Below are 25,953 nucleotides of genomic sequence, written 5' to 3'. Positions count from 1 at the left end.
GCCCATATTTTGTGTTTTTTGTTGTTTAGAGTGATAAATTGTTTTGTTTTGTCGGCCTACATTGTGTGTTTTTTTTCTTAGGGGTCGTCCATAAAAGACGTCACACTCGTAGGGCGGAGGGGGGGGGGGGGGGGGGGGGGGGTCCGTAATTTTGTGACGGTGTGTGATAAGGGGGGGGGGGGAGGTCAGATGGTGCGACGTCACACTTTTGCATTATAAAAAAGCAATGTTAGTGGTAGAAAACGAATTTTAGACGGTATTTCGCGTTTTAGAAAGCTGTTTTAATTTTAATAAATTGTAATAGGAATTGATTAAAGTACTCTATTTTGACCGAGTTCAGACACGATTTTAGAAAAATATCGATGTTTAAAAAAATTCAACTGCAATTTTGAGGGGGGGGGGGGGTTGTAGGCTGAGGTGTGACGTCATTTTAGGGGGGGTCTGGCTGTTTGTGACGTGTGATAGAGGCGAGGGGGGGGGAGAGGTAAAAATCGTCAAAAAAGGGTGACGTCTATGGATGACCCCTTATTTCTTCAGAGTACTACTTAGTCTACTTTCAATATGTCACAGTATGAGCTTCACAAATAGCCTAGTTTCTTGGGGAAATATAAAATGCCAAAACATTCTCAAAGTATTTTTTTTGTAAATTGAAACACAACAATAAATAAGCCTCTGAACTGTGAACAGAGATTTCATGATTAGCTTGTTGTCAACAACTTTTATCTGGCCACTGTATTGCACATGTTCTAGATCTAGATTTACATCCAGAAACCAGGCAAGTGTTTATTAGATTAGATCTTGTAGATCCAGAGATTTAACACAGAATTCTAGATCTAGATCTATATCAATTATTTTATCTTTTGACAAGGCACTCTATAATTAATTATAAATTGCATCATCTATAGGGTCTATCTATAATTATTTGTAATAATTTACAATATGGACATCATTCAGTGAGTTGACGAAAAATCCGGTAATCTATCGTTTTGGGTACGTAAAATCGCCCGCGATTTGTAATGTGAAAAACAGGTGACTCCTTAAGTTTTAATAATTATTTCACATTTTGAGGAGGATTTATGTTTTAAAAAATTCAAAAATGTTTCCTTGATTCATTTATGTACCTGTTTTTAAACAATTGAATTAAAACTATTCCGTAATAAATGAAGACTAGCGATGTTTCCAACAGATGCAACCATGCTCATCTACTATAGCAGCCATCTTGTCTAAGTTTTATTTTTATAAGCTTTTAGCGCCAGATTCAGGGGGAAGCCACTCTATTTTACAAATGGCTGCTGTTTATATAGCAAATCTTGCTCTCAGACACTGCTGTTTAAAGTTAATTTCTGGCCTATATCGATATATTTAGCCATTGATTTAGGTTTATTATTCATTTATCTATAATATTTGACACAAAAGTATGACAATATACTTCTATTAAAGCCTTGACAATGAGGTAACGTTTTCGTACATAAATAGCCGCGGGCGATTTTACGTACCCAAAACGATAGATTACCAAAAATCCTTCCCGTAATGTCAAATGTTGTTGACATGGAATAAAAATGTGCTTTTTTAGATTTTAGACCATAAAAATAATAAAAGATAGGCCTAAAATTTTATTAAAAACTTAAGCCTAAAATTAATACAGAAATTTAATATTTATAGAATCAATGCTAGTCTATAATCTAGATCTAGATCTACAAGTTGCAGATCCAGAGAACTTGAAAATAATTTGTTGAGTTTAATTTAAGCCAGGCTACATTTCTAATTTTAATTCATCAAGCCTAAGTTAAAACTAAGTTTAATAAGTTATAACATAACCCGATGTTTCACTTTCGTAAGACAAACATTGATTGGTTGTAAAGGAACTCCATGATCGATTTCTGACAGCCCCACTTTATAGTTATTTTGTTTACAAAACTTTGCAGATCAAGTTTTTAGATATTAAATTAATTTAATAGGCCTAACAATGCAAATTTAAACACCATGACCTAGTTTTTCTATTTTTAGCTTACAATGTGTACAATAAAATTTATGGCGGCCTATCAAATAGCAGGATGCCATTGTTATGTCGCCATTACATGTGAAAACCAAATTGTTTTTGCTTTTTTTTTTTTTAAATTTTATTTAGTTAGGCCTAACGAAAATATTAAAAACATCAAATACATCCAATCTTTAGTAAAGTCCGAAAAAAACCAGACAGACACTAGACAGGATTTTATAACCATATTAATTGTAACTACGCCGTGCAAGATTTTAAAATTAATTTATGGACCTCTCAAATATTGAGACTTTTCTCGCTGGTGTCCATTAGGCCTAGGACTTTGTTTAGTAAATTTAGATTTAGGTTAGGTAAGTAAGTAGTAGTAGATCTAGATCTATAGGCTATTCTAGATCTAGCTAGATCTACTTGACTTAGTTATTTATTACTTCACTAGCCAATAATATTTTATTAGTTAGGCTTAGTACTACTAGATCTAGAATCGAGCTAGATTTAGTAGATTCTCTACATTTCTATCTAGTAGTTATTAGTAGTATCTAGATCTACTTAGATTCTACATCTAGAATCTAAATCTAGATAAAAACTAGATCTAGTAGGCCTACTTCTTAGAAATTCTTAGATCTATTTGTAACTATTCTAGATCTAGATATCTGATCAAACTATGGGGCGTAAACGAGATGCTTTGGAGTCAAAGCCCAAAAGTGGACCTGGAAGGAAAGCAAAGAAGCAGAAACCACCAACCTTTTCAGACTTAAAGTCAGGTACGATTTGTTGGAATTTACAATTAAGAGATGGCTTGATATGTACAACTGTAGACAATAACACTACAGTGTAGTGTTATTGTTATCTGACAATATTCACAATATTCAGTATAGTAGGCCTTCGTTCACAGCTTCCGGGTTTGTTGTTTTGAAGCCATCTCACGGCTCATACGCTTACCAATGGCAACCTGTTTCTCTTTCACTATTCGGTAGAGGGATAAAACTAATGATTACAAAGCCATCGTTAATTTTAGAAATCGGAACTACCTGTTTCTATTTAAGTCTGTTATGTAAGAATTGTCAGATCTACTTTTGACCTAATTTCTTTGTCTCGCAAGCAGCGCCTTAGTGAAAGTAGCTCTATATCATTCTTATCTTTCCAATCAACTCTCTAAAATACAGCGCGTATAATAAACCAGACTATGTGTAGATAAAACTTGAAAGTATCAATATTACACACATTACAATTAACTGGTAATAATCTATGGTCTGTATAAGATGTGGTCCGTCCAAATGATCACCCCTCAATAATGCCATTTTATTATAATCTTTGGTGGAAACGAGGCGCGTGAAAATGTGTGCAGCGCAAGAATCCAATCATTTGGCTAGATTTATGACTGTTTTTTATGTCACACCTAAAAATAGAATGTATACGCTTTCTTCAATGATGATCGTTTTTATTATTTTTTAAACTGAAAGTAAGAATTATTAGATAGATTGCAGGTTTTGTAACTTGGTATACTTACCCTTTATCAATTTTAAAAGCATACCATGCTGATTGTGAACAAATATAGTCATAAAACACAGAAATATAATTTATAAAGTTCCAATTGCGATGTGCCACACTCGTTTCACACATCTCAAGAAAACACATGTTTATTAAGCTGTTTATCTCAGTTTAGAACAATAATTAAAATTAATTTTCCAAATTTTATTACTTATTGGGTAAACAAAAGTAAATTCTGTTTTAATGAAGGTCACTGGTCAAATATTTTTTCCTTCAGTCAAGTTCAGTGGAGGGTGCCACAGGCTGACCTGACTTTGGAGTTTTTTTCAGTAATAATGACTTTGCACAGAAAGTTAAAATATGCTAAATTGACTTAGTTTACTAGTGTGCTAGCTATTATTGATAAATTTTTTTATTAAAAAATCATTTTGAAATTTTCATCAAAATGCCTAAATATAGTATAGGCCCTAAGTTATCTGAAATCAGAAATAAGATGATTAGAGGTAAGCCTAACTAAAAACTATAGCTACTATAACTACAGCTAGATACTAGATAATAGGGTAATCTATAGTTTTAGGTGTGTTAAATATGGCTGAGGCTAGTGATGTGCGAAAAAGTTGACTCATTGTTAAGGCTTTCATAGAACAATCATTATCATTATTGTGATATATTTGTGTCAAACAGTAGGCCTATACATAACTGAATAATAAACCAACATCAATGGCTAAATATATCAATAGGCCTATAGGCCAGAAATTAACTTAAACAGCAGTGTTTGCGAGCAAGATTTGCTATTTAAACAGCGGCCATCTGTCAGAGTGGTTTCCCCTGAATCTCTAACTATAATTCTACACAAGAAAAAACATAAACAAGATGGCTGTTAAAGTAAATGAGCTTGGTTGCAACAGATGAAAACATCGCTAGGCTTTATCTTGTAACTTTTAAAACATAAATCCTTCTAAAAATGTGAAATAATTACTAAAATTTTATGAGTCACCTTTTTTCACATTACTTGCCTCGGTCGATTTTACATACCTAAAACGATAGATTACTGATAATAGATGTTCTCGCATTATTAAAAATTTACTCATTTTTTTAACTTAATAATAGATATCCATATTATTTTTAAGGTAATCTATCATTTTAGCGTAATCGATTCGCAGTAGTAATGTTAGGGAGAAGTAACTGATGAATATATTTTTTTAAATGTATATATAGGCCTTTGTAAAATTTTTCAAAATATAACAGGTAGGCTAATTGATTTACAGTAGCAATCAATGACCAAATAAATTGAAAATATCATGAAACTAACTTAAAGCAAGGTATTTGAAATAAATATTAGTAAATAAAAACAGCATCCATCTTTCCAAACAAAAATTAGAGTAGTTTCCCTTGACAAAAATGTATATTCGAAATTGGCAAAAATACTGCCCTCGATGCTTCCAAAGATATTGTTCTTTTGATCAGTATCAACAAAATCACCCAACAATGTAGGTTTAAGAAGATTATCAACGCCAAAGATCAAATATGCATTTTGCTGTACAAATTTGTTTCCTGCCTTAAATTAGTTAAGTGTTGAAAGAAAAAAAAAACACTTTCACTTTTGTTAAATTGTAAAAAGCTAAAAGTAATTGTTTATAAGGGAAACATTAAATTGTAATTAGAAAGGACTTTCATTGTTATTTTAGGGCAACTAACTCTTGTTTTATTGAAGATATTAGCTATATTAAACAATGAGTACAATAATAATGTAAGACTGCTTTAATTGCATAAAACATTGAGTCTGAGGCAGAAAAAAAGAACAGATTATATTAAAATTACATCTGCGCTATAATCAACTTATGTAAATAAGGCCATACAATGCAGTTTTCTTAATTTTAAAAATGTTCTGGAATTAATTTAAAACTAATGGAATTTGATTTTGGTGCATAAACCCTGCTTTTTAAAATTACAAATGCTATGCTACAGAGCATTTTATAAAGATCTGTTACTATTTGCAGCGAGGGGTTGAGTCGTTGTTGCTTTTTAAGATGTTAAATTATGTCCTGAAATTTTGGGTTCTCCTGAAAAGCTACTGGAATTTCAAGTTCACTTTGGGTGCAGGAACCCTGGTTTACAATTCTGTTGAATTCTCTTCTTGTGGGGGGGGGGGGGGGGAATGGCAGTTATTAGATAGATTTGTCTCCATTAAGCAATCCACCGCTAACCAGATTTTCATTGACACGCTGACAGCAAGGCCTATAACACAATGACCATGTGTGCACATTGTCTAGGCAGTTCTACAATAGCTATTACTTTAGACATCTCATTTTAACATTGTTATTTTTAATTACTTGATTAAAAAATAGATTACACAGTTTTAGGTTTTCAAAGAAAATGATGTAGGCCTACAATTTTGTTACACGAACTATCAGGGTCTTATATTTCTGTTTTTCAACTTTTATTGTTATTAAACATCCTTGAAATGTTTAAAAACATTGTTTTAGAAAATGTCTAAAATCATAGAATTTCTGTGGATTAAGTGAGCTGGTCAAAAAGCCTATTCTAAAAACTTTTCAGATCTGTTTTTCTAAAAAAAAAATAAGTGGTTTTGTAAGAATAGGCCATATATACTTTATTTTATTTTTTTCTAGGTGCTGATAGAAAAAAGAATCTCAGTCATAGACAGAAGGATAGGTAAATCTTGTTTGCTTAAACTACTCATATAATCATTAATTAATTATTATGTTAGTTCTTATTGTGGTCCACTGGAGCACATTTTTGAAAACAGCAACTTATTTCCGCCAATGTGCTTTATATACTCTTTGGTATATTTAGCGAAGATCCTTACCGGTATTTCATTAAAAGTTAAAATTCTTAATGTTTGCTTTAATAAATATCATTACTGTTTTCTTTGACTAACCCTAATTAGAAAATACAATAACAATGCCTTAAAAGTTTATATTTTAATGTCATTTGCACTATTAACTTATAAAAAAAAAATGTAATCCTTTCTGAAAACTTGCTTGCTGCTATACATTCCATTCTGCCATCCCGACACTTGAAACAACAGACCCCCCTAATCTTTGCAATATATAAAATCAGTTTAAAGTCAAACTTCAGTTAAAAACTTCTAGAGGATAACTAAAGATTGCTATTCACCATTAAAAGCATGTTGTTTATTACTTTCTCGTATATACGAAGTATAGAGAAAGTCTTGTAATCGTGCAAAAAAAAAAAATCGAGATTTTTACAAATCTTGACGTTTTACACCTCACTGATACGGAAAAACATAATTTTGCAATCTTGTCCGTGTGTCTGTCTGTCTGTCTGTCCGTGTGTAAACACGATAACTTGAGTACCGTTACAGCTAGGTTGATGAAATTTCATATATAAGTATTTTATCAAAATCGTAGATCCGTATCAACTTTTGAGCGATTTCCGATAACCGGAAGTGGTACTTTTCCTACTTTGAATTTTTCAAAAGCCTATAACTTGAGTACTATTTCAGATAGATAAATGAAATTTCACATGTAAGTAAAAGATCTAATTCTCTACCTTCTGTTAAATTTTGAGTAATTTCCGTTGACCGGAAGTAGTAATTTACGGTACTTCCGATTTCTATAAAAACGCATGTAAATTTTTAAAGTACTAATAATATTATGCACTATTATGCACTTTTTTAATTGGCGTTCACTTGGTGTGCAATTCTTTTGTCTACGAGATTTTATTCTATTTTTAAAACTTTAAGTATTTAAAATGGATTAAAAATCATGTCTATAGCCCGAGTTCCCATCACCTGTTATTTCATACAAGCCGACCCGCAGCGTATCATACGCCGCTATTTAGTTGTTTTATTTTCTACTTTTCAGTAATTCATAATTTGTAAATTCGCCAGTACCAATGCTGCCACTGAAAATATTTGCTTTAAAACACTAACCCCCCCCCCCCGTGAAAGCAGCCTCCTCTTAGTTATTTCTTAGTTACCTCCTGTAAGTTTAAAATCGAACTAAATTATCTGCCCCTAATAGAAACCCGGCTGTACGGCTCTTCGGTTTGTAAACATTTAGCTTTGTAAAAATTTAGAGTGAACACCGCTCACCAGACAATGTTGGGGTGGGGTGGGGGGTGATAGTGATAGAGAGAAAGAGAGGGGACTGCAAGGAGGCGCTTGCAGCTTGTTTTCTAACTGATCCCAGAAGAGAATTATATATATAGATAAGAATATTCGAGAAAGTTTAGGGGAGATCACTCCCTGTTTATTTTTTCTACTGTTGAGCAAAATTTTGACTTCCATTAAACCGTATACACACATTCATAGTATAGCCTGTGCAATAAACATTTTTTAAATGTAGATCTTTATACAAATTACCTTTATCATTATTGTGATTAGTACACTATTGGGCTGGGATTTTTCATGACAAGTTGTTTTTAATTTTATTTAATTTTTAGGCTTAAGAAGAGGCAGCTAAAGCATGCAGCACCTGGGTCTGGTGTGAAACGTAAAGGTAAAATGTTTATTTTCAATTGCAGACAAGCCTACTGTCCCACATTGGCAGAATTGCTCCATCGTATAACAAAATTATTGTGATAGTTGATTTTGTCAAAGTTTTTTCCACCAAATGAAACAATGTAAAATTAAAAATATAAAAAAAACCCAATGAAAATGTGAGTTGCTGAGGTAACTGGAGCTCAAAAAATTATTACAATATTTGACTTTCATTTATAAAATACTAAAGTAGACATTCTTTTCGGGATTATTAATCATAAAGTAGGCAGTATGATAAATTTTTAAAAATTAAAATCATGAATTATTAATATTATTCAACTCTCTTTCATACAAACTACTACTTTTTGTCTTTAGATTACTCAATTTAAGTATGGCTGTTCCTACTTTTGGTTGCCAGGACTGGCATGTCTGGATATTCTTTAATGTTTTTGACTTAAGATTTTGTGTAGTTTGTATGATAGTTTAAAACTTCCATTAATTTTTTCAAGCAGGGCAAGAAGACAAGAGTGGCAAACCAAAAAAACAACCAAAGGTTTTTTTTTTTTTTTTACATATTTTAATAATTATAAGCTAATTATGTTCTTAAAATAATAAATACATTTTAAACTAATCTTTATTCTGAATTGCTTTTTGTCTTTGCTTCAGTTGTTGTTTGGTAGTGAAGATGAACAGAATGACTCAGCCTCAAGTGAATCAGAAAACAGTGAGCAAGAGGTTTGTAATACTGGCAGTACAATTTGATAAGTATTTATGAAAGCATCATTTGGCAGGCTTTACTGGAGTAAATTAGGATGCTGAGCTTAGCTTCCAATGCAGAATTCATGTGCTGTTTTCTTACAAAAGGAATCAAGCATGATTAAAATGGCATAAATTAATACATTTGTTTTTCTGTTGTATTACTATTTTGATTTTATTATCCTAATAATATAGTAAAAATAACGTTAACCATTAAAGCACTCATAGCAGGATCATGGCCGAGCTGTAACATCTTGTACAGAGTAAGGTTTTCTGTATTTACAGCCATATTTTTCGAAAATGCTCTACAATTAGACAAGTAACAGTAAATATTACTTTCACCAATCCCGATTTCAAACATGGTGTAGTGTTTGTACTGTGTATGCTTAATTTTTAAAAAATAAAAAATGTACAGCAGCTCATTTCCAAATCTCAAGAACAGAATTGAGCCTTCCCCGATCACGAGCCCACAAATGAGCTCCACTTACTCTTGCTGAATTTAGGGCCTTTCTTGCTGTGGTCCTGAAAATGGGCTTAACTTAAATGTCCAATTAGAATCCCTATTGGGATTCCATCATAGTTAAGAAACACCATTGTTTTCAATCTGGACAGGTTTCAGATCATTCTGAAATTTTTGATGACTTTTTTTAAAATTGTGTTTGTTTTGGTGAATTTATGTGAATTTTTTATTCAAGGCATTAAAACTATTTGTGTTGGTGAAAATACTGTTTTGTATTTCATTTTCTCATATTTTGCTTGCATATATTTATAGTTTATGTTCTTATTTATCATTTAAGCTTACAAGTAATGTATGGGTCTATATGTATAGATCGTACTTAAAAAAAGAAAATTACAAGGCGGGTATCAAAATTTGTAAACATTGCAATGGAGGCCAACAAGTTGACCAGAATCCTTCTATCAAATTGTTGACATGGATTAAAATACATTAAAAGTCAACTAATAGCACATGTGCTTACCTTATGTTCTTACATAAGGACACCAGCAAAATATGAGTTAAAAAGCATGTTTTATTTTACAATATTTTAGGTAATGGCCTTTTAAATGTATGTCATTGGCATACTTTATTTCAGGACATGGAGATTGAAAAAGATTCGAAAAAGCTGTTGGCGGAGGAGCAAGTTAATAGGTAAGTTTCTTTCACATTTACTTCATAGTATTACATTTTCTTATTAAGCTGATGAGATCTAATATTTTCTGAACTTTATATGACACAGGATAGAAAGATGATTAAATATTGCTAATGTGTTCATTCTAGTGATTTGGCCAAGGCTGAGCTGATGCTAAATGTACAATCTCAAGAAAAATTTACATTACCAAGTGGTCAAGAAATTGAGAAAGAAAGTATCCTTTTAAAGTAGTGTTCTACATTTTAGTTTTAAATATCTGCTAGGTTTGTTGTATTAAATGTCACCATAATTTGCAAACCATAAATATTTTTCTTTTACTTGATAAAGCAATGCTTCCCCCAGACTTTGCTATTCTAGATAACAGAATTGCCCACATACGTTATGTCCTCTCTGACTTCAAAGAGCGTAGGGAACAGGGAAGGTAATTATTTCAGTTCTTTTTCAGGAGGGTGTGTGAGTGTAAAAGTAAGACTGCTTATAATAAATTATTTCTTTCTAGATCAAGACAGGAATACAGCCAACAGTTAATTAAAGATTTGTGTGCTCGATTCAGCTATAATGAATTTTTGATGACAAAATTGTTGGATTTGTTTCCAGTTGAGGTAAATTGTAGCAGCAAAATTTTAATGTGGTCAGTGAATATTTATGTTCAAATCTGAAATTTTATTTGACCAATAATAGTTTTATTTGTTTTACAGATAATGGATTTTTTGGAAGCTAATGAATACCCCAGACCAGTGACTATTAGAACCAATACATTAAAAACTCGAAGACGTGATCTAGGTCCAGTAAGTATTTTTAAATGCGTGACCTTTCTAAAAATGTAAAGCAATGCAGGCACTATACTTCTTGGATAAATAGTCGTTTGGCGCTGTGTTAATCACCACTGTAATAGAGAGATAGAACACTGTAATAGAGAGATAGAACACAACTTGGCAAGTGACCAAGTGCTGAGATGTAACTTTTCTGCTTTTTCCAATTCAGAAAATTTTTCCGGAGAAAAATAATTTACTAATTTTCTCCTAAAAAAAGTGACATTTTTCCGCAGACCGACATTTAAAAAAAAATTGGAATCCTTCCCGCCTTATCATTTTTCCCCCCGTTTTGTCAGAAATAAAGATGCCATTTTATTTGGTCTTATTTTACAAGACGAGCATGTGTCAGGTTATAAAAGTCTTACTTAATTTTAGAGATGAAACTTTTCAATGATATCCGTAGTTTCCTACTAACAAAGGGAGTCCTCTAATGATTTTTACTCCATCCCCCCCCCCCCCCCCCCCCCCCACCCCCCAAACCAAACAGGATTACAGGGTTCTACACTGGTTGAGGATGTTGACTTAGTTACCAGATCTATGTCATTCAGGGGAGGGGGAAAGGCGACTTTTGGTCTATGTGTAAACTTGCTGTGGATGTGTTACTGTGATTACGCACCACCTATAGATTTTTCACAAAGCTAGTCAGACATTGGATTAAAAAAATGTTTTTTTATAGAGAGGGGGTCGGGTGGCTGTAGACCGAACTTTTTTATGACATTTGTGTTATTTTGACTATTAATGACTATATGGGTTGGTGGGTAATTTTCAGCAATTAACGTTTCATATATCTGTAGACGGCCAATTGGCTGTGCAATATAGGCTACTTCACTATATTGGCATGGCTTTTTAACATAGCAGAGATGTCATAATTTTTTTTTTTACGGAGCTATTTTTTTTTCTCAGTTTTAGGAAAAACAAGTTAATAAAAAGTCTAGTGACAATTTAAGCGCAATTTCCTTATGTTATCCATAACAATTTTTAATTTTTTTGTGTTTTAATTTTTTGTGACCGAACGAAAGGATATTTTTTTGCGCTAAAAAAAAAGACAACTATATTAACCTATATCAACGGAAATAGTTTTATTTTAACGAGTAGGCCTACACGATGCTCAGTTTAAAAACAAGTAGACGTTACCTCTCACTAGCGACTGCCTCAGCCGGTGTGCTTGGTTTGGAACTTCACCGCTTCGCTTCTTCTAGTGGTGAGACGCGAAGGGATGAGGGTGGTAGAAATATTTGTATATTCTTAGTAATCTTAGCCAATACAAATTAGAAGAAATTAATTTTTTGTGACCGAACGAAAGGATATTTTTCAAAACTTTCTTCTGCAATATTGTTCTAAATTATGGCAGGAATCGATTGGTAAATGTTTCAAGTCGCTAAGTGGTCTAGTTGCCGAGATATGGGCCAAAAACTGCATTTTTTCGAGGTTTTTTGGCTTTTCCGGGAAATCCAGGAAGGAATTACGGGAATTTTTTTGGCCTATGTTCATCCTAGGAACTTGCTTAACATATTTGCTTTTGGAACTAGTCCTTGATATTGCTTCGTTGAGGAGGAGATACGACTTAAAGCTGCTGACACGCTGCGGACACACATCCATCCATCCATCCAGAAATGACGCATTATTAAACGCAATTGCCAGTATGGAAATTGCGCTAAAAATATATTTCTACCCATCATCTGTTTCCAAATAAAAAATATCAAAGGTGTAATTCTTATTTTTTCTTTCTATTTTGTATTGCCAAAAAGAAAAGGCAAAGTAATTTGAAGGTCTAGTATAAATTTGAAACAGAAATGTGCTGCTAGTTTTACCAAACTTTACGGACACTCACGAGTTTCTCATGATCATGCTGATTCTTGGGTCTACAACACGAGACCAATCGAGCACATTCTGCAAGCGCTATTATTTAAATATACAATTTACATCATCTTAGGTTTTGACACAAAATAATAATGTAGGCCTAATATGATTTGGTTGCACGATCTAACAGTGTTTTTTTATTGTGGTGAAAAGTAACCTTGAAATTGAAATAACATAAATTGTTTGAGAAATTTGCAAACTCCTGCAGATGTAAGTTGCATTGAGGGGAGCTCTCGTGAAGCACCATTTTCATTACCGTAGGGGCGGTTCTGTTTAATCATTGCATGTTGTATACTGTGTCCATATTGCAGACTGCTCCGCAAAATTAATGTAGGGACCATAGTGCTCATGGAGGATGCCTGGGCACCGGTGGACAGCGCCTGATTCCATTTAGTGAACAATTATAGTACTCGGTTAAACAAAGCGGCCATAGTGCTCACTGGGGTGCAGAATCTCATCCTGCCAAGGCACTGTCCCTCCAAAATTTAAATGTTCCCCTCACAAGCCTTCCTTGGCAATCAGATGAACAGCGTAGTAATGCATAAAAGACAAGCAAACTAACATACACAATATTATTTTTATATATATAGATATATATAAGTTTCTTTTGTACATTTGATTATTAATCTACAATGAATTTATGAGTTAACGGTAGCATCAGCATTTTTAATTACATTTTATAAATAAGATATTAAAAATTGTTTTTTGCTAGTAAATCTCTATTGTTGATACATTTGTCTTTTAAAAGCATGCTGATCATTTTATCTAGGTATTTTAAATGAGCCAAAAAATACCCCTCAAGGTAAATGTTTTGGTCAGGTTGGAGACAGGATACCAATATGCAATACTAAAATTATCTAACAAATTGCAGTAATTAAAAACCTCTTTAAAACATGTGCTTGTACATTCTCATTTAAATGTCAAACAATAGATAATCTATTACAGCCATGATTTTTGCTATCTCTATCATGGGATATCTTCACACTTTTAGTCAGATCTCTACTTTTTTGACATAACCAGGTTTAACTGAATTTGCTGCAGAATTGCCATTTCTGTATAATGTAATTCCTATTAAGTTTTTTCTCTCTTTACTTTTGCTTTAAGTTTTACCATTGATAAAAAATTTTCCACATAGACTTAGCCATTATTTGACTTTCATGTTTTATGAACGCACAAATTCTTTTTAAAAAACTATTTTTAGATGCTCATTGATCGTGGTGTTAATGTTGAACCTATGGCACGTTGGAGCAATGTGGGACTCACCGTTTTTGATACAAAAGTACCATTAGGTTTGTTATTCACTTCAGTCTGCTAAAATTTATTACTTAACATTCTTAACCCTTTACAGTCCTGGAATTAATTTTTTTTTTACTCTTTTTACTAATTGTACTGCCAAGTGAAATTGAAAAGAAGACATTTTTCAACCATGTCACATTCTAATTTTTTAAAATTTAAAATATCAACCTTTCTTAAAAAAAAAATTAAAATTTTTTTATTTATGCTGAAAAGTGTTCTATGGTTATAATGTATGAAGTAAGCTTAATAACTTACTAAGCTTAAGGGCAGGTACCTTTCCAAAATAGATACTAAAGTCAGAAATATTGATTTTTCAAAATCTATTGTTTCTGAAACTACATTTAATTCTGAACACGTTTGTATAATAATTGATTTGCCTAGTTAGTTATTGCTAGTATTTTTATAATTTCTATAATTAGAGTAATGATGTAATTTACCTATATTAACCCTTTGAGCCTGACAGGCCGGAAAAACGGCTTCAACATTAAGCATATATGTCTGAGAAGCCGGTTTTACGGCCCGATGATCTAGCGTCATAGTCCTAGTGGCTTGTAATGCGTCTTATTAAATATAATTAGCGGCGTACTGAACAAAACGGTGCATGTCTTTTTAGTGCGGGCGGGATTATGATTCTAAAAATAGATTTTGGGAAAGTTGAAAGTGAAAGTGTTTGCATTTCGTAAAATACATTGTCAACACACAAAAAATCTGTTATTTTCAGGGATGTGACTTTTCCGAATTTTAGCAGAAATCCGATTTTTCCATTTCAGTTGCGATTTTTCTCCGCTGATTTAATTTTCGCCGAATTTTTCCGCCGAGTTTCAATTTTTTCGATTTTTTTACGAAGTTTTAAAAATTAGGAAAAAAAAAAACGTATTCTATGTATTTAAATCGACAACTACTGTACTTAGGTCAAACGGACACTCGAATATGCGCACTTCTTTTTGATTGGTCGATTGCACTAGGTCTGACGGTGCTAGATCAAGATTAAATGTAGATTCGGAATTTCGGCAGACTTTCGAATTTTTCAAAGCACACTTTTTTTAGTCCAAATTTGCCGATATTTTCAGTTAACTATTTATCAAAAACGCGGGAAAAAGGTAATCTAAAATAATGCAGTTATTCAAATGAAACTTACATCTCTTAAGCCTGGTAATCTAGCTATCGATATAGCCTAATTTACCTATTGGTATTTTAACCCGCCTAAATCTAGAGTTTCTGATTCTATTTTTTATTTCGCAATCTCAAATTAATATTGAAATCCTTGCAAAAGGTGACTATGAGGACTAGACTAACCCGCCTCACCTTGTAGCAACGGTGGCTCTTGTGACCACACCTTGACCGCAAGTACGTGTTCGGTACTGCTTGTGGAAAAAAAAAATGACGTCACAGTCAATTTCAAATAGCTGTTCCTGCAATACGTATGTTTCGTAGGCCAACAGCAGGGGTCTCCAAACTACGGCCAGCGGGACGGATACGGCCCGCTAGGTCCTCTCATCTGGCCCGCGGCGATCTTTTTGTCCACGGAAAAAACGTTTGTTGGTGATGGCTGAGGAACTTTGCCCAGAAAAAACAAAGACACGGTTAGAATTAACTGGCCCCCCCCCCCCCCCCCCCCCCCCCCCCCGAAACTGAAATTTTATAGTTAATGCGGCCCTCGGGCTGAAAAGTTTGGAGACCCCTGGCCTACAGATTAAAAAGATAAAACTTAACCTGACTACGACCGTGTCTTGTTTGTGGAAGAAAAAATACGTTCAGACTGTGGGGGGAGTCTGGCTTTAGTAGGGGAGAGGGAAGGTAAATATCGTCAAACAAAAAAAAACGAGGATGACCCCTAACAATTTACAGCTATTCCAAAAAAAAACATAAATATTGATGTGGCTTGGCTATCAAAATGATTAACTTTGGTTCACAAGTCAGACCCTTTCTAATTTTAGCTAACTTGGTCCATTTCATTATTCCATCACATGAACCTAAAACTTTCAAATTGTAACTAATCTTAATCTAGGGTCTTTACTGTTGAAGACAAATATTTTTACCAATCCAATCTTTAAAAGAATATAAGGCATTAGTCCCCTTATTTAAAAATTGAAAACACGAGTACATCTAGAATCTACACTAGATTAGTACAGTTTAAATTAGCTTAATGATAAAATAAAAGTTAATTGCTACTTTTGTTACATTGTAATTTTTAAAAAGTTGTTTTTAAGGTAAACATTAAATTGCAATTAGACAAGACTTTCAATGTTATTTTAGAGTAACATAAACTTCTTGTATTTAAAATATTAACTTCATTAAACAATTAATTAGTACAGTAACAGTATGAAGCTGCTTAACCGCGATAAAAAATAGATAAAACATATTGAGTTATTATCCGAAAAAAAATTCCTAATTTTTTTCCTGGTCTGGTCACATCCCTGTATTTTATATTATTTTATTATTCGGTTATAATTATTATTATAATAACAATAAATAGATAAGTTACTCTAGTTTTGTCATTATTTTAACTATGTAGTATAAAACAATTATCGGTATATAAATATTTTATTAGTGCAAATTGGTTGTACAAATATTTTTTTTTTGAAGCAATGTCGCCAAAACGAAAAACTGAGCCACAGCCATCAGCTGTGTTCGTTTTATATACATTGTTATGTTCATATATTGTTAAAAAACAAAGAATTTCCGAATCTTGCTGAATTGTTGTTTGATACTGAGCCTTGATATCAAATGTGGTTTGATTATCCCAAACGGTTCAGAAGTTATAGGCAAAGCTAGAAATAAGTAAGTGAAAATCAGTTTGGGTCTGGGAGCTCAGGAAATGGGAGAAATTAGGCCAGGGAGGCCCGGGCTCAAAGGGTTATGTAACATTTGGCAACATAAAAATTAAAAACGAACTTAAATAGATGTTCTTATTACTGAGTAATAGGCTCCAGATGCAATTTATATAACTGGGAAGTTTTAAAATTGACTTTTTTGTATAGTTTTCACTTTTTCTCAATTTTTTTTCTTTCAAATTTAGTGTATTTTTCACTAATTATTGTTTTCCCAAAATGCTACTTTTTAACAAAATCGTACCAGTTAAATCACTATAACTTAAAAACTACTTGAGATATTTTGCTGAAATTTCACACACATGTTCACTAAACGCTGCTTGTAAAGTTGAACTAAAAGAATTTCTATATCTTTGAAACTTTACATTTTAAAAATTAAAAAGCTAAGTCTGCCCCCTACTTTTTTTTTTACAGTTTTTTAGGTCTTACATTTAAAAATTTGGCTAAAACCATTTTTTATTATTTTTCTTTTTTTTATTGTTTTAGAGCATCCTTTTTGAATCTGTATTTACACTATGTTAAAGATTTATGTTAATCTGACAAACAGAAACTGTTATTGTGATTGAAATTAGAGCTAATTTTGAGCTATTTTACCTTAAAAATGACACTTCTTAGAAAATATTTTCACTTAACCATATCACAAAACCATAACTTTATAGTGATTTTTTTGCCCTTATCACTCAAAAAAGTCCTAACACAGAATTTTCAATTTGGGATTTTAACATGCCCTTAAATAAGAACAACTTAAATTCCAGAATAACATATGCAAAACGCAATTTATAATATTTTAATAAACTATTTACTATTGTGCTTAAACAAAATTCATTTTAGTCACTAATACTACTTCCTATTTCAATATCACTGTATTAGTTACATAATAAGCAAACTGATTCAACGGTGGAGGCATTTTAATTAGCTTTTATTTCACTAATTATATTGCTGGTAATTTGTAGAAAATTAAAGCAAGTGATAGAACAAGAAAACAATGTAAAAAAACTAATTATTTCCCGCTTCCGTCAGTATCTTCAAACTTTTGTTACCTGTGAGACTCTGTTACTATGCTTAAAGAAATTGATTATATATAGTTGGGGCGAATGCAATGCATCAGACTACCACATAAGCAAAATGATCTGGACTGTAAAGGTTAAAAATTAATTCTAGTACATTGCTTTAATTATCATACATTCTATTTTGTAGGTGCTACTCCAGAGTACTTAGCAGGCCATTACATGTTACAAGGAGGTGCAAGTTTTTTACCTGTAATGGCTTTAGCACCACAGGAAAAAGAAAGAGTTCTTGATATGTGCGCTGCACCTGGTGGAAAATCTAGTTACATCAGTACGTTTCATTTTAAAAGAAATGTATATCTACGAGGATTGCAGTAATAGTCTTGGAAAATAGATTTTAGTGCTTCTTATTTTTTCATTCTCTCATGGTGATGGCAGCCATCTTGGATTTTATTTACCTTTTTAACATCAAAATAATTCAAAGATAGCCTATGTAAATTAAAAAAAACTTACAGGATTATACAGACATGTTGGTAACAATTTTGATAGATTACATTTTCAAGTTTTTACATACCCTTTTTGAAAATCACTTTTAAAAATCTCACCATTTTAACTGTAAAAGGAAAACCATACAAATTTCAAAAACATTTTTCTATCAGTTTTATTGCATACTAGCATGTCCGCACCAGCACATTGCCACTGGGTTAAAGGAAGTCCCAGGATAGCCAGGGTGAATTGCACCATGCCTGGACGCAATTGGACGTGCCTGATTCAGTTTAGTGAATGACTATAACACCACTTATCCATATTCTATCACACTGCTAAAAACAAGCGTAGGTGCCATAGCTCTGCTGGGAAAGCCTGGTTCACCATAATTGCACACTGTCTTGCGCCGGTGAACGCGCCTGTTTCAGTTTAGTTAACGACTAAACGCCCCATCTTATTCATAATCTATTGCACTGTTTAAAACGAACATAGGTGCCAAAGCACTCACAGGATAACCTGGGGCGCCGCTGGTGCAAAAAAAGAATTTTTTTTTTGCAGAAACCTGCCTATAAGTAGTCTTGACAACTTCCCAAAGTTTCATAGCGATCAAATGAAAGGTGTAGCAATGCATTAAAGACAAAAATAATCTGACGAAATATATTAGCAGGGTTTCATAAATGCTTTACCAATCCTATATTCTTACACGAGTGACCTTATTTTCTAAAACTGAGTTGTTTAAATGTAAACGATGCCTGCGCTTGGATCATATTTATTGGGGCACAATAGAAACCTTCTCTGGAGAATTCTCCCCAAAGTTTCATAGCGATCGGATGAATGGTGTCGAACCGCATCCGACTTTTATTTTTATACACCTTATATAGACAAAAATCGCACCCTCCAGGGGCGCCACCCCTGCGAGTTTGATTTTTTTCCCCCCAGGAACCTCCCTAGGAGGGTTCTTATCAACATCCCAAAGTTTTATGGTGATGTGATTGTGAAAGGTGTAGTAATGCATAAAAGACAAACAGACATACATTGCTTTTTATATATAAAGATGTATAAAATATAACTGGTCAAAATTTTGATCAATTTTAGTAATAATTTAGAAAGTTATTTCAGTGTTAAAATAGTAAAAATTCCAAGATGGCCACCATCACCATTGCAATGGCAGGAAATATAAGAGCATTTGCTTTAGAAATAAGCATTTTGGCTAATTTAGTATTCATCACCCGCCTATGCCCTTGAGAGAGGTTAGAGAGATATTTGCAGTTGAACTGCTGGCTGACCATACACTGTAACTCAGTAGTGCAAAAAGTTTAAATACCTGGGTATGTTGTAAAAGCAGCATATACAGAATAGCCTACAATTTTTCTGTTTTTTTATTGTTCAGGCCTACCTTTCAGCTAAACTTACTACATTATAATAACATTATAACAACATAAGCAATAGTTGTATTGAAATGTAATATAATGAGTAAAAATGGGTATACATTTTTAAAAAATGCTTTATTCAGGTGCTCTAATGAAAAATACTGGATTGCTGTGGGCAAATGATGCTAATAAAGATAGATGCAAGGCTATTGTGTCTAATTTACATAGGATGGGTATAATCAATAGCATTATTACCAATTATGATGGACGTGCAATGCCTAAGGTAACTCACTATTTTGTAATATAATGTTAAAATGATTTGTTTTAAGCAGATCAGGAATATGAATATAGATTCCTTCTTCCCTGCTAATCCATTTTCTCAACATTTTATCATCTTGTTGCTTTTTTTCATATACTGATTCATTATCGACAAAGCAACTCAAAACCTTTGTCGAACTAAAATTAAGTGACAGGTAATTTTTATAACATTAAATTAGTTATTTTATTCCCTATTTAAACATTCTACAGGTTTTTCACAGTTTTGATAGAGTTTTATTAGATGCACCTTGCAGTGGAACTGGAGTGATATCAAAAGATGAAGCAGTAAAACTCAACAAGGTAAATTATATTTGCTTTTAATATGAGTTAGGAATTGCCTCTATACTCTTAACAGTCCTATCTGCCTGCTGTTGCCCAAACTATGTACAGTACATTTTTTTTATGAATAGTCTTGTTGGCAACAAGATTTTGAAGAAACTGGTGGAAGCGGGAAATAACAAGTTATATTTACATTCTTTTCTTGTTGTTCTATCACTCAGTGTTCAGTTTCTACAATTTTTCTAAAATTAAAAATTTTACTTTTACATTTTTAGAAATTACAGCCATTTAATTAGTGCAGTCATATCTAATTAAAATATCTCAGCTGTTTAATCGGGCTTGATATATAATGTAACTAATTCAGTTATGTTTTAAAAGAAAGCAGCTCCAGTGATGACATATCATTGAATTATTTTTCTAGAATTTAAAACAAATTTTTTATTGGAGTAATATTAGTATTAGCGTTTTGTGTACTTTTTTCTGGGATTAATGTAATTTTTGTTATTAGTAAAGTTATTTTAGAAATAATTTTTATAAAAAAGTGCTGTGGTTGAAAAATGCGTCTCGGATTTTGTTGCCCAGGACGGGAAATGGTTAATAATATATTATAAATCTTAAAGAAATTTAGAAGTTGTTTTAAAATGTTAATAAATATTTTTAAACAATCACATTCGTTGAACAATGCATGTCTGGAAACCATATTTTTTTTCAGGATGAGAAGGATATTTTTAGATGTGCTCATCTTCAGAAGGAACTTATACTGTCTGCAATTGATTGCTGTAATGCAAACTCAAAAACTGGAGGTTATATAGTATATTCAACCTGCTCAATACTTGTGAGTTTCTTTCTAGCATGTTTTGTATAAATAATTGATTGTTAAAATATTCATGTTTTAACAATACATATATTTTTCAGGTTGAAGAGAATGAGTCTGTTATAGATTATGCTTTAAAAAAAAGAAATGTTAAACTAGTCCCCTGTGGGCTTGACTTTGGTAAAGAAGGTTTTGTCAAGTAAGTTTATAAAGTTTGTAATGTGTTAAATTTCAAAAATGATTTTAAATTTGACTTAAGAAAAAATATTAGCAAAATTATTAATTTTTCAGTTTTCAGCAACATCGATTTCACCCCAGTTTGAAATTAACACGCAGATTTTATCCTCATACACACAATTTGGATGGGTTTTTTGTTGCTAAGTTACATAAGATTAGTAACAAAATTCCAGATAAAGGTAATGTTGGTTATATTAAATGCTGAGGTTTTTTTTTTTTTAGTTTTTTTAAAACCCTCTTTATTAATTATAGTCTATAACTCCTTTTAAGAATTTTTTGATAATCTAAAATGTGCTAAATACAGATGAATTAAGTCATTGCTGTAACTAATAAAAAATACAAGTAACATCTAATTATTTAACAATATTAGAATTGAAGTTAGCTTCAAAATAATAGATGTTGAAATTCAGTATTTTAAAATGAAAAATGTACTTTGGGGGATTTAACGATATAAACCGCCAAGTAGAGTGTCAGTCATTACGTCATCACTATAGATTCCTGAACCATAAAAGTAAACAATAATGCATGCCATGATTTTACTTGCATCGCATTGTCTTATAAGTTAAGGAGTAGGGTCTATTTATGTAATGACTTAGTAAAATTTTATTATCGGCAAAATTTTTACTCTTTTTGCATACGTCAACAAAAGAACCTAAAAAAGTATTAAATATACGCTCAGTGCTAAATCATTAAACTGATCAATGTCAAATTATATTTTCATTTATATTCCTAGAAAAATGTATTCATATTAATAACAGTGTAAAATAAAACTAAACAATTAAAATGGTGAATAATTATGCCAGGGGAGGTAATCGAAAAAAAATTCAGCTTGCGCTAAATATTGCTTAAGTAATTTTTTTTTTATTCCTACCATTAATTATTATGTTAGGACTAATAGATTAATGTTAAAATTATTTATATTATTTTTTGATAAGTCAGTACAGAGTTTTGTAGTTTTAAAAAAAAATTATTTCTATGATCTCTTTAAAATCACTACTTTTTGTGTGTGTGTTATTTAGAGAATGTGGGAAAGGCTCTCTCTGGGCACGGGTGTCCAGGAAAGCGTAATTTGATAAACTGTTTTCTTTTGCATTTGTGTTTCTTTTTGTTTTTGTTTGTGTTTTCTTTTGCATTTGCGGTTTATGTTTTCCCATGTGTTCGCGTTTTTGTTTTCATTTGGGTTCGTGTTTGTGTTTTCTTTTGTGTTTGCATTGTGTTTATGTTTTTGTTTGCATTTGTGCTTGTGTTTACGTTTTTGTTTGCTTTTTTATTTGAGTTATTGTTTGTTTGTGTTTGGCTTTGTTCTGTCCCAAAGTTTGTACATTTAAAAAAGATTCACCTTGCAAAGCACGGCTATGCAGCAAGTATATATATAAGGGCTATATGTACAAGCATGGATCTCTATGTAATGTTAGTTTTCTTTTTTTTAACGTCCTTTTTTCCATTTTAAATGGATAATAACATTTAATTTTGGCAAGTTTATGTTTAATGGTTAAAATTTATATGAAAACTAGCAGGGAATTTTCTGGTCAAAAAATTGTGGGAACCCTGATTTTAGGAACATTGCTGAAAAAAATATTTTTCATAGATAGTATCCCTTTTTAAAAAAAACAACTAGTGATTTAATCTATCAAGATGTTTTTTATTTTTAAATTGTTAAAAATGTTAAAAAGACATTTAATAGTTAAAGAAAATTGCCACTGTCTTTCATCAGGTGTTGGCCTTGTATCAGTTCTACTTTTTTCACTGCCGTGGTGGCCACCTCTCTATAATGATACCCAGGGTGTCTACAATGTTTTTTTATGTGCTCATTATGTCCTACCATGTCTTTGTAAACTCAGTGATGTAAATTGTTCGCTTTTTTCCAGAAATCCTATTTTTTAATCTGAGAAAACTTTTCCGCCGAAAAAAATTTATATCTTGTAGCTGATCCATTATTCCGCTTTACTACCCATATTCTAATGGTCGCATCTTCCCGCCTGCTTTATGATTGCTTCGCTGGTGGGTGGGACTGTATATCGAAGTTTTTGATGCCTCTTGTTGTGTTGTTGGCTAGATATTATGGACAATATGGGTTGGGGTGAAATCGGCTCATTAGCATGATGTCATTTATGTACGACCACTAGGCTGCGCCTTATATGTAACTTAACCAACATGGTCCTCTATTGGGTTATCTCTAGCAGAGATGTAACTTTTCCATTTTCACAGAACTGCTTTTTCATTTTAAAAAAAGGGGCGGAAAGCTCTTCAGCGCCAACCTAGTCTATTACTCTTTCTATTTTGTATTGACAAAAAGAAAATGCGAATTGATTTGAAAGATTATGAAGTATGAAACAGAAATGTGCCAAGAAATGTGCTGTTCTCATTATACTACTTTTACCTCACCCACTTTTCATGGTCACGCTGACCTTGAGGCCTATGACATGATACAGCGCAAACACATTCTGCAAGCGGTTTTATTTAAATATCTAATTTTAACGTGGTTATTTTGGTTTTTTTTTACTGAAATTTTTTGAGAAAAAAAAACTCCCTTGAACTGCATTTTTTGACACAAAATAATTTTATGGTTACATGATCAATAAGGCCTAAATCTAATACAAAGAAAACTTATATTAATAAAATAAACTTGAATTTTGAATTTTTTTGCTGCCGTCATGTAGAATCTTTATAATTTAATTTAAATGAATACAAATGCAAACCCTTTTTTATCTTAAAAAACCGCTTTGGATTGAAACTAAAAAATTATTTTAAAGCACTTTTAATTGTTATGAAAAAAGTACTTATTAGCAACATTAAGCTATTATAATCACTGTACATTTATTAAAATTCAGTGTTTATTAAAGAGAAAATTATATTTGCATTTTGGGACACAAAATTACATTTGCCACACATGACCATAATATTTGATTAAGTTATAAAATAGTAATTTAATTTAATATTCGTAAAATAACCACTTTTAAATACTTGTTTTACATAAATTGTCAATTTGTTACTCCTAGGCACCTCTTCACAAGAGACTGATGAAGTTATTGTTTCACAAGGTTCACAACTTGAGAAGAGTAAAAAGTAAATTTATTTCAGTATAGGCCTACTGTCATACTTTTTAAAAAATAAAGCAAATGAATTAGCATTTGTTTTGTTTTTGTGGTAGCATTTTTGTTTTATTGTCCTCAATCACCATGTAGCAGTGATAGGAAAATTTGTTTTATCATTCCCTAAACTATGGGTTTGGATCGTGAGGTTTTTTGGTATGAGCAAGTACAGTTGGACTAGTTCATTTGTTTTCATTTCAATTGAAAGTATTTTACTAGTTCCTACTGTGAAGAAATAAATTTAGTTCTTGCTTTCAGTGAAGCTGAATTGGATCATGTGTAATGATGTTAAGCATATTTACTCAAATTATTTGGCTGAGAATAGCTCGTATGTTTCAGTATCCCTCACCCTCATGGTGAGAGAATACTACTTGGTGACCATGATAATTTTAAAATCTAGATCCCATCACCCTTTGCCTCTACTTAAATATAAGTGATATGTTGAGCCATTCATAATTACAGCAACTAGCCGTTTGAAAAAATTATAAATAGGTATGTCAAATGGCGGGGAAAAACGCTGTTTTCACGCACATTGCAGAAATATAGCCTTTTGTTTCATATTTTCTCTAATAAAAGGACACATAGTGATAAGCTTGGTACCATTAAAAAATTAATTTTAAACTCTAATTCTGCGTAGTTTTCATAATTATATGATTTACACAATATATCCACGCCCAATATGGAATAGCACAGCCCTGTCACTCCAGAGCAAGATAAGAATCTTCAACACAGATGTTAAGCAGGAATGCCTGTGACAGACAGGCTACATACCTTAAAAAGCAGGTGCTTACGACAGATCAAGATAAGATGGCCAGACAAAATGTCAAATAGACCTGTGGCAAAACACAAAACAGCCAATAGACAGGGACATTAAAGCCCACAAATGGGGATGGATTGAGCATACCCTGTGAAGGGAAATATCGCGAGGAGGGCTTTACACTAGAATCTCCGTGGGAGTAGGAGTGCCGGCCTAGAAAATCCTGGAGAACAATAGAAGAAGTGGCAAGGGCTGACATGGGCGCAAATAGAGTAGCTCAAAACCCGAGTCCGATAGAGTGGTGTGGCTGCAATCCTTTGCTCCCCAGGGGCCACAAAGTAATAATACACAATACAACTGGTGCCCCAGCAATCGTAGGGGTAAATGTCATTTTTTAAAGGACGATTGGTTGATCTCTGAACTACTCTATCTCATCTGACCCTAAACATTTCTGATTCTGGCCCTCCAGACCGTTTGTGCCTAAGCACAATAATGGTACTGTCTTTAGGTATCTTAATACAGTTCACAGAAAGACAAAGCAATAAATTGAAATAAACCGGGAGTGATCTCCCCTAAACTTTCTCGAATATGAAACAACAGGGGATGGCGACTCGGGATATTGACATGATTTTTAATCCATTTTAAATTCTTATACTTTTTAAAATAGAATAAAATCTCGTAGAAAAAAGAATTGCACACCAAGTAAACGCCAAATAAAATGTGCGGAATATTATTATTACTTTATTATCAAAATTTGATAGAAGGCAGAGAATTAGATCTTTTACTTGCATGTGAAATTTCATTAATCTATCTGAAATAGTACTCAAGTTATAGGCTTTTGAAAAATTCAAAGTAAAAAAAGTTCCACTTCCAGTTATCGGAAATCACTCAAAAGTTGATTTTGAAGTAATACTTATATATGAAATTTGGTC

General features: G+C 32.4%; 1 protein-coding gene across 4 annotated transcripts; it reads left to right on the top strand.

The window, feature by feature from the left end:
- The first annotated feature begins 678 nt into the window (after positions 1-678).
- LOC131931527 (putative 28S rRNA (cytosine-C(5))-methyltransferase) lies at positions 679-24,302 on the top strand. Of its 4 annotated transcripts, none has more exons than XM_059288354.1 (19): positions 679-775; positions 2,640-2,760; positions 6,121-6,163; positions 7,919-7,974; positions 8,465-8,508; positions 8,622-8,690; positions 9,803-9,858; positions 9,988-10,073; positions 10,187-10,280; positions 10,359-10,461; positions 10,558-10,647; positions 13,736-13,823; positions 17,859-17,999; positions 19,668-19,807; positions 20,053-20,142; positions 20,834-20,956; positions 21,037-21,134; positions 21,227-21,351; positions 24,172-24,302. In XM_059288354.1, the coding sequence occupies exons 2-19, from the start codon at positions 2,661-2,663 to the stop codon at positions 24,240-24,242; spliced, it is 1,617 nt and encodes a 538-aa protein (XP_059144337.1). In that variant the 5' UTR covers positions 679-775; positions 2,640-2,660; the 3' UTR covers positions 24,243-24,302. The 4 variants fall into 4 exon arrangements, with proteins under 4 accessions (XP_059144337.1, XP_059144338.1, XP_059144336.1 ...); XM_059288355.1 differs by lacking the exon at positions 679-775 and adding an exon at positions 2,058-2,080; XM_059288353.1 differs by lacking the exon at positions 679-775 and adding an exon at positions 2,189-2,349.
- Positions 24,303-25,953: the final 1,651 nt, after the last annotated feature.

Source organism: Physella acuta, unplaced genomic scaffold, assembly GCF_028476545.2.
Source record: "Physella acuta isolate Inbredline_101_S28 unplaced genomic scaffold, ASM2847654v3 ptg001985l, whole genome shotgun sequence".
NCBI lineage: Eukaryota > Metazoa > Mollusca > Gastropoda > Physidae > Physella > Physella acuta.
The sequence above is the reverse complement of the archived record's forward strand: the minus strand, read 5'-3'. Positions and strand labels throughout refer to the sequence as shown.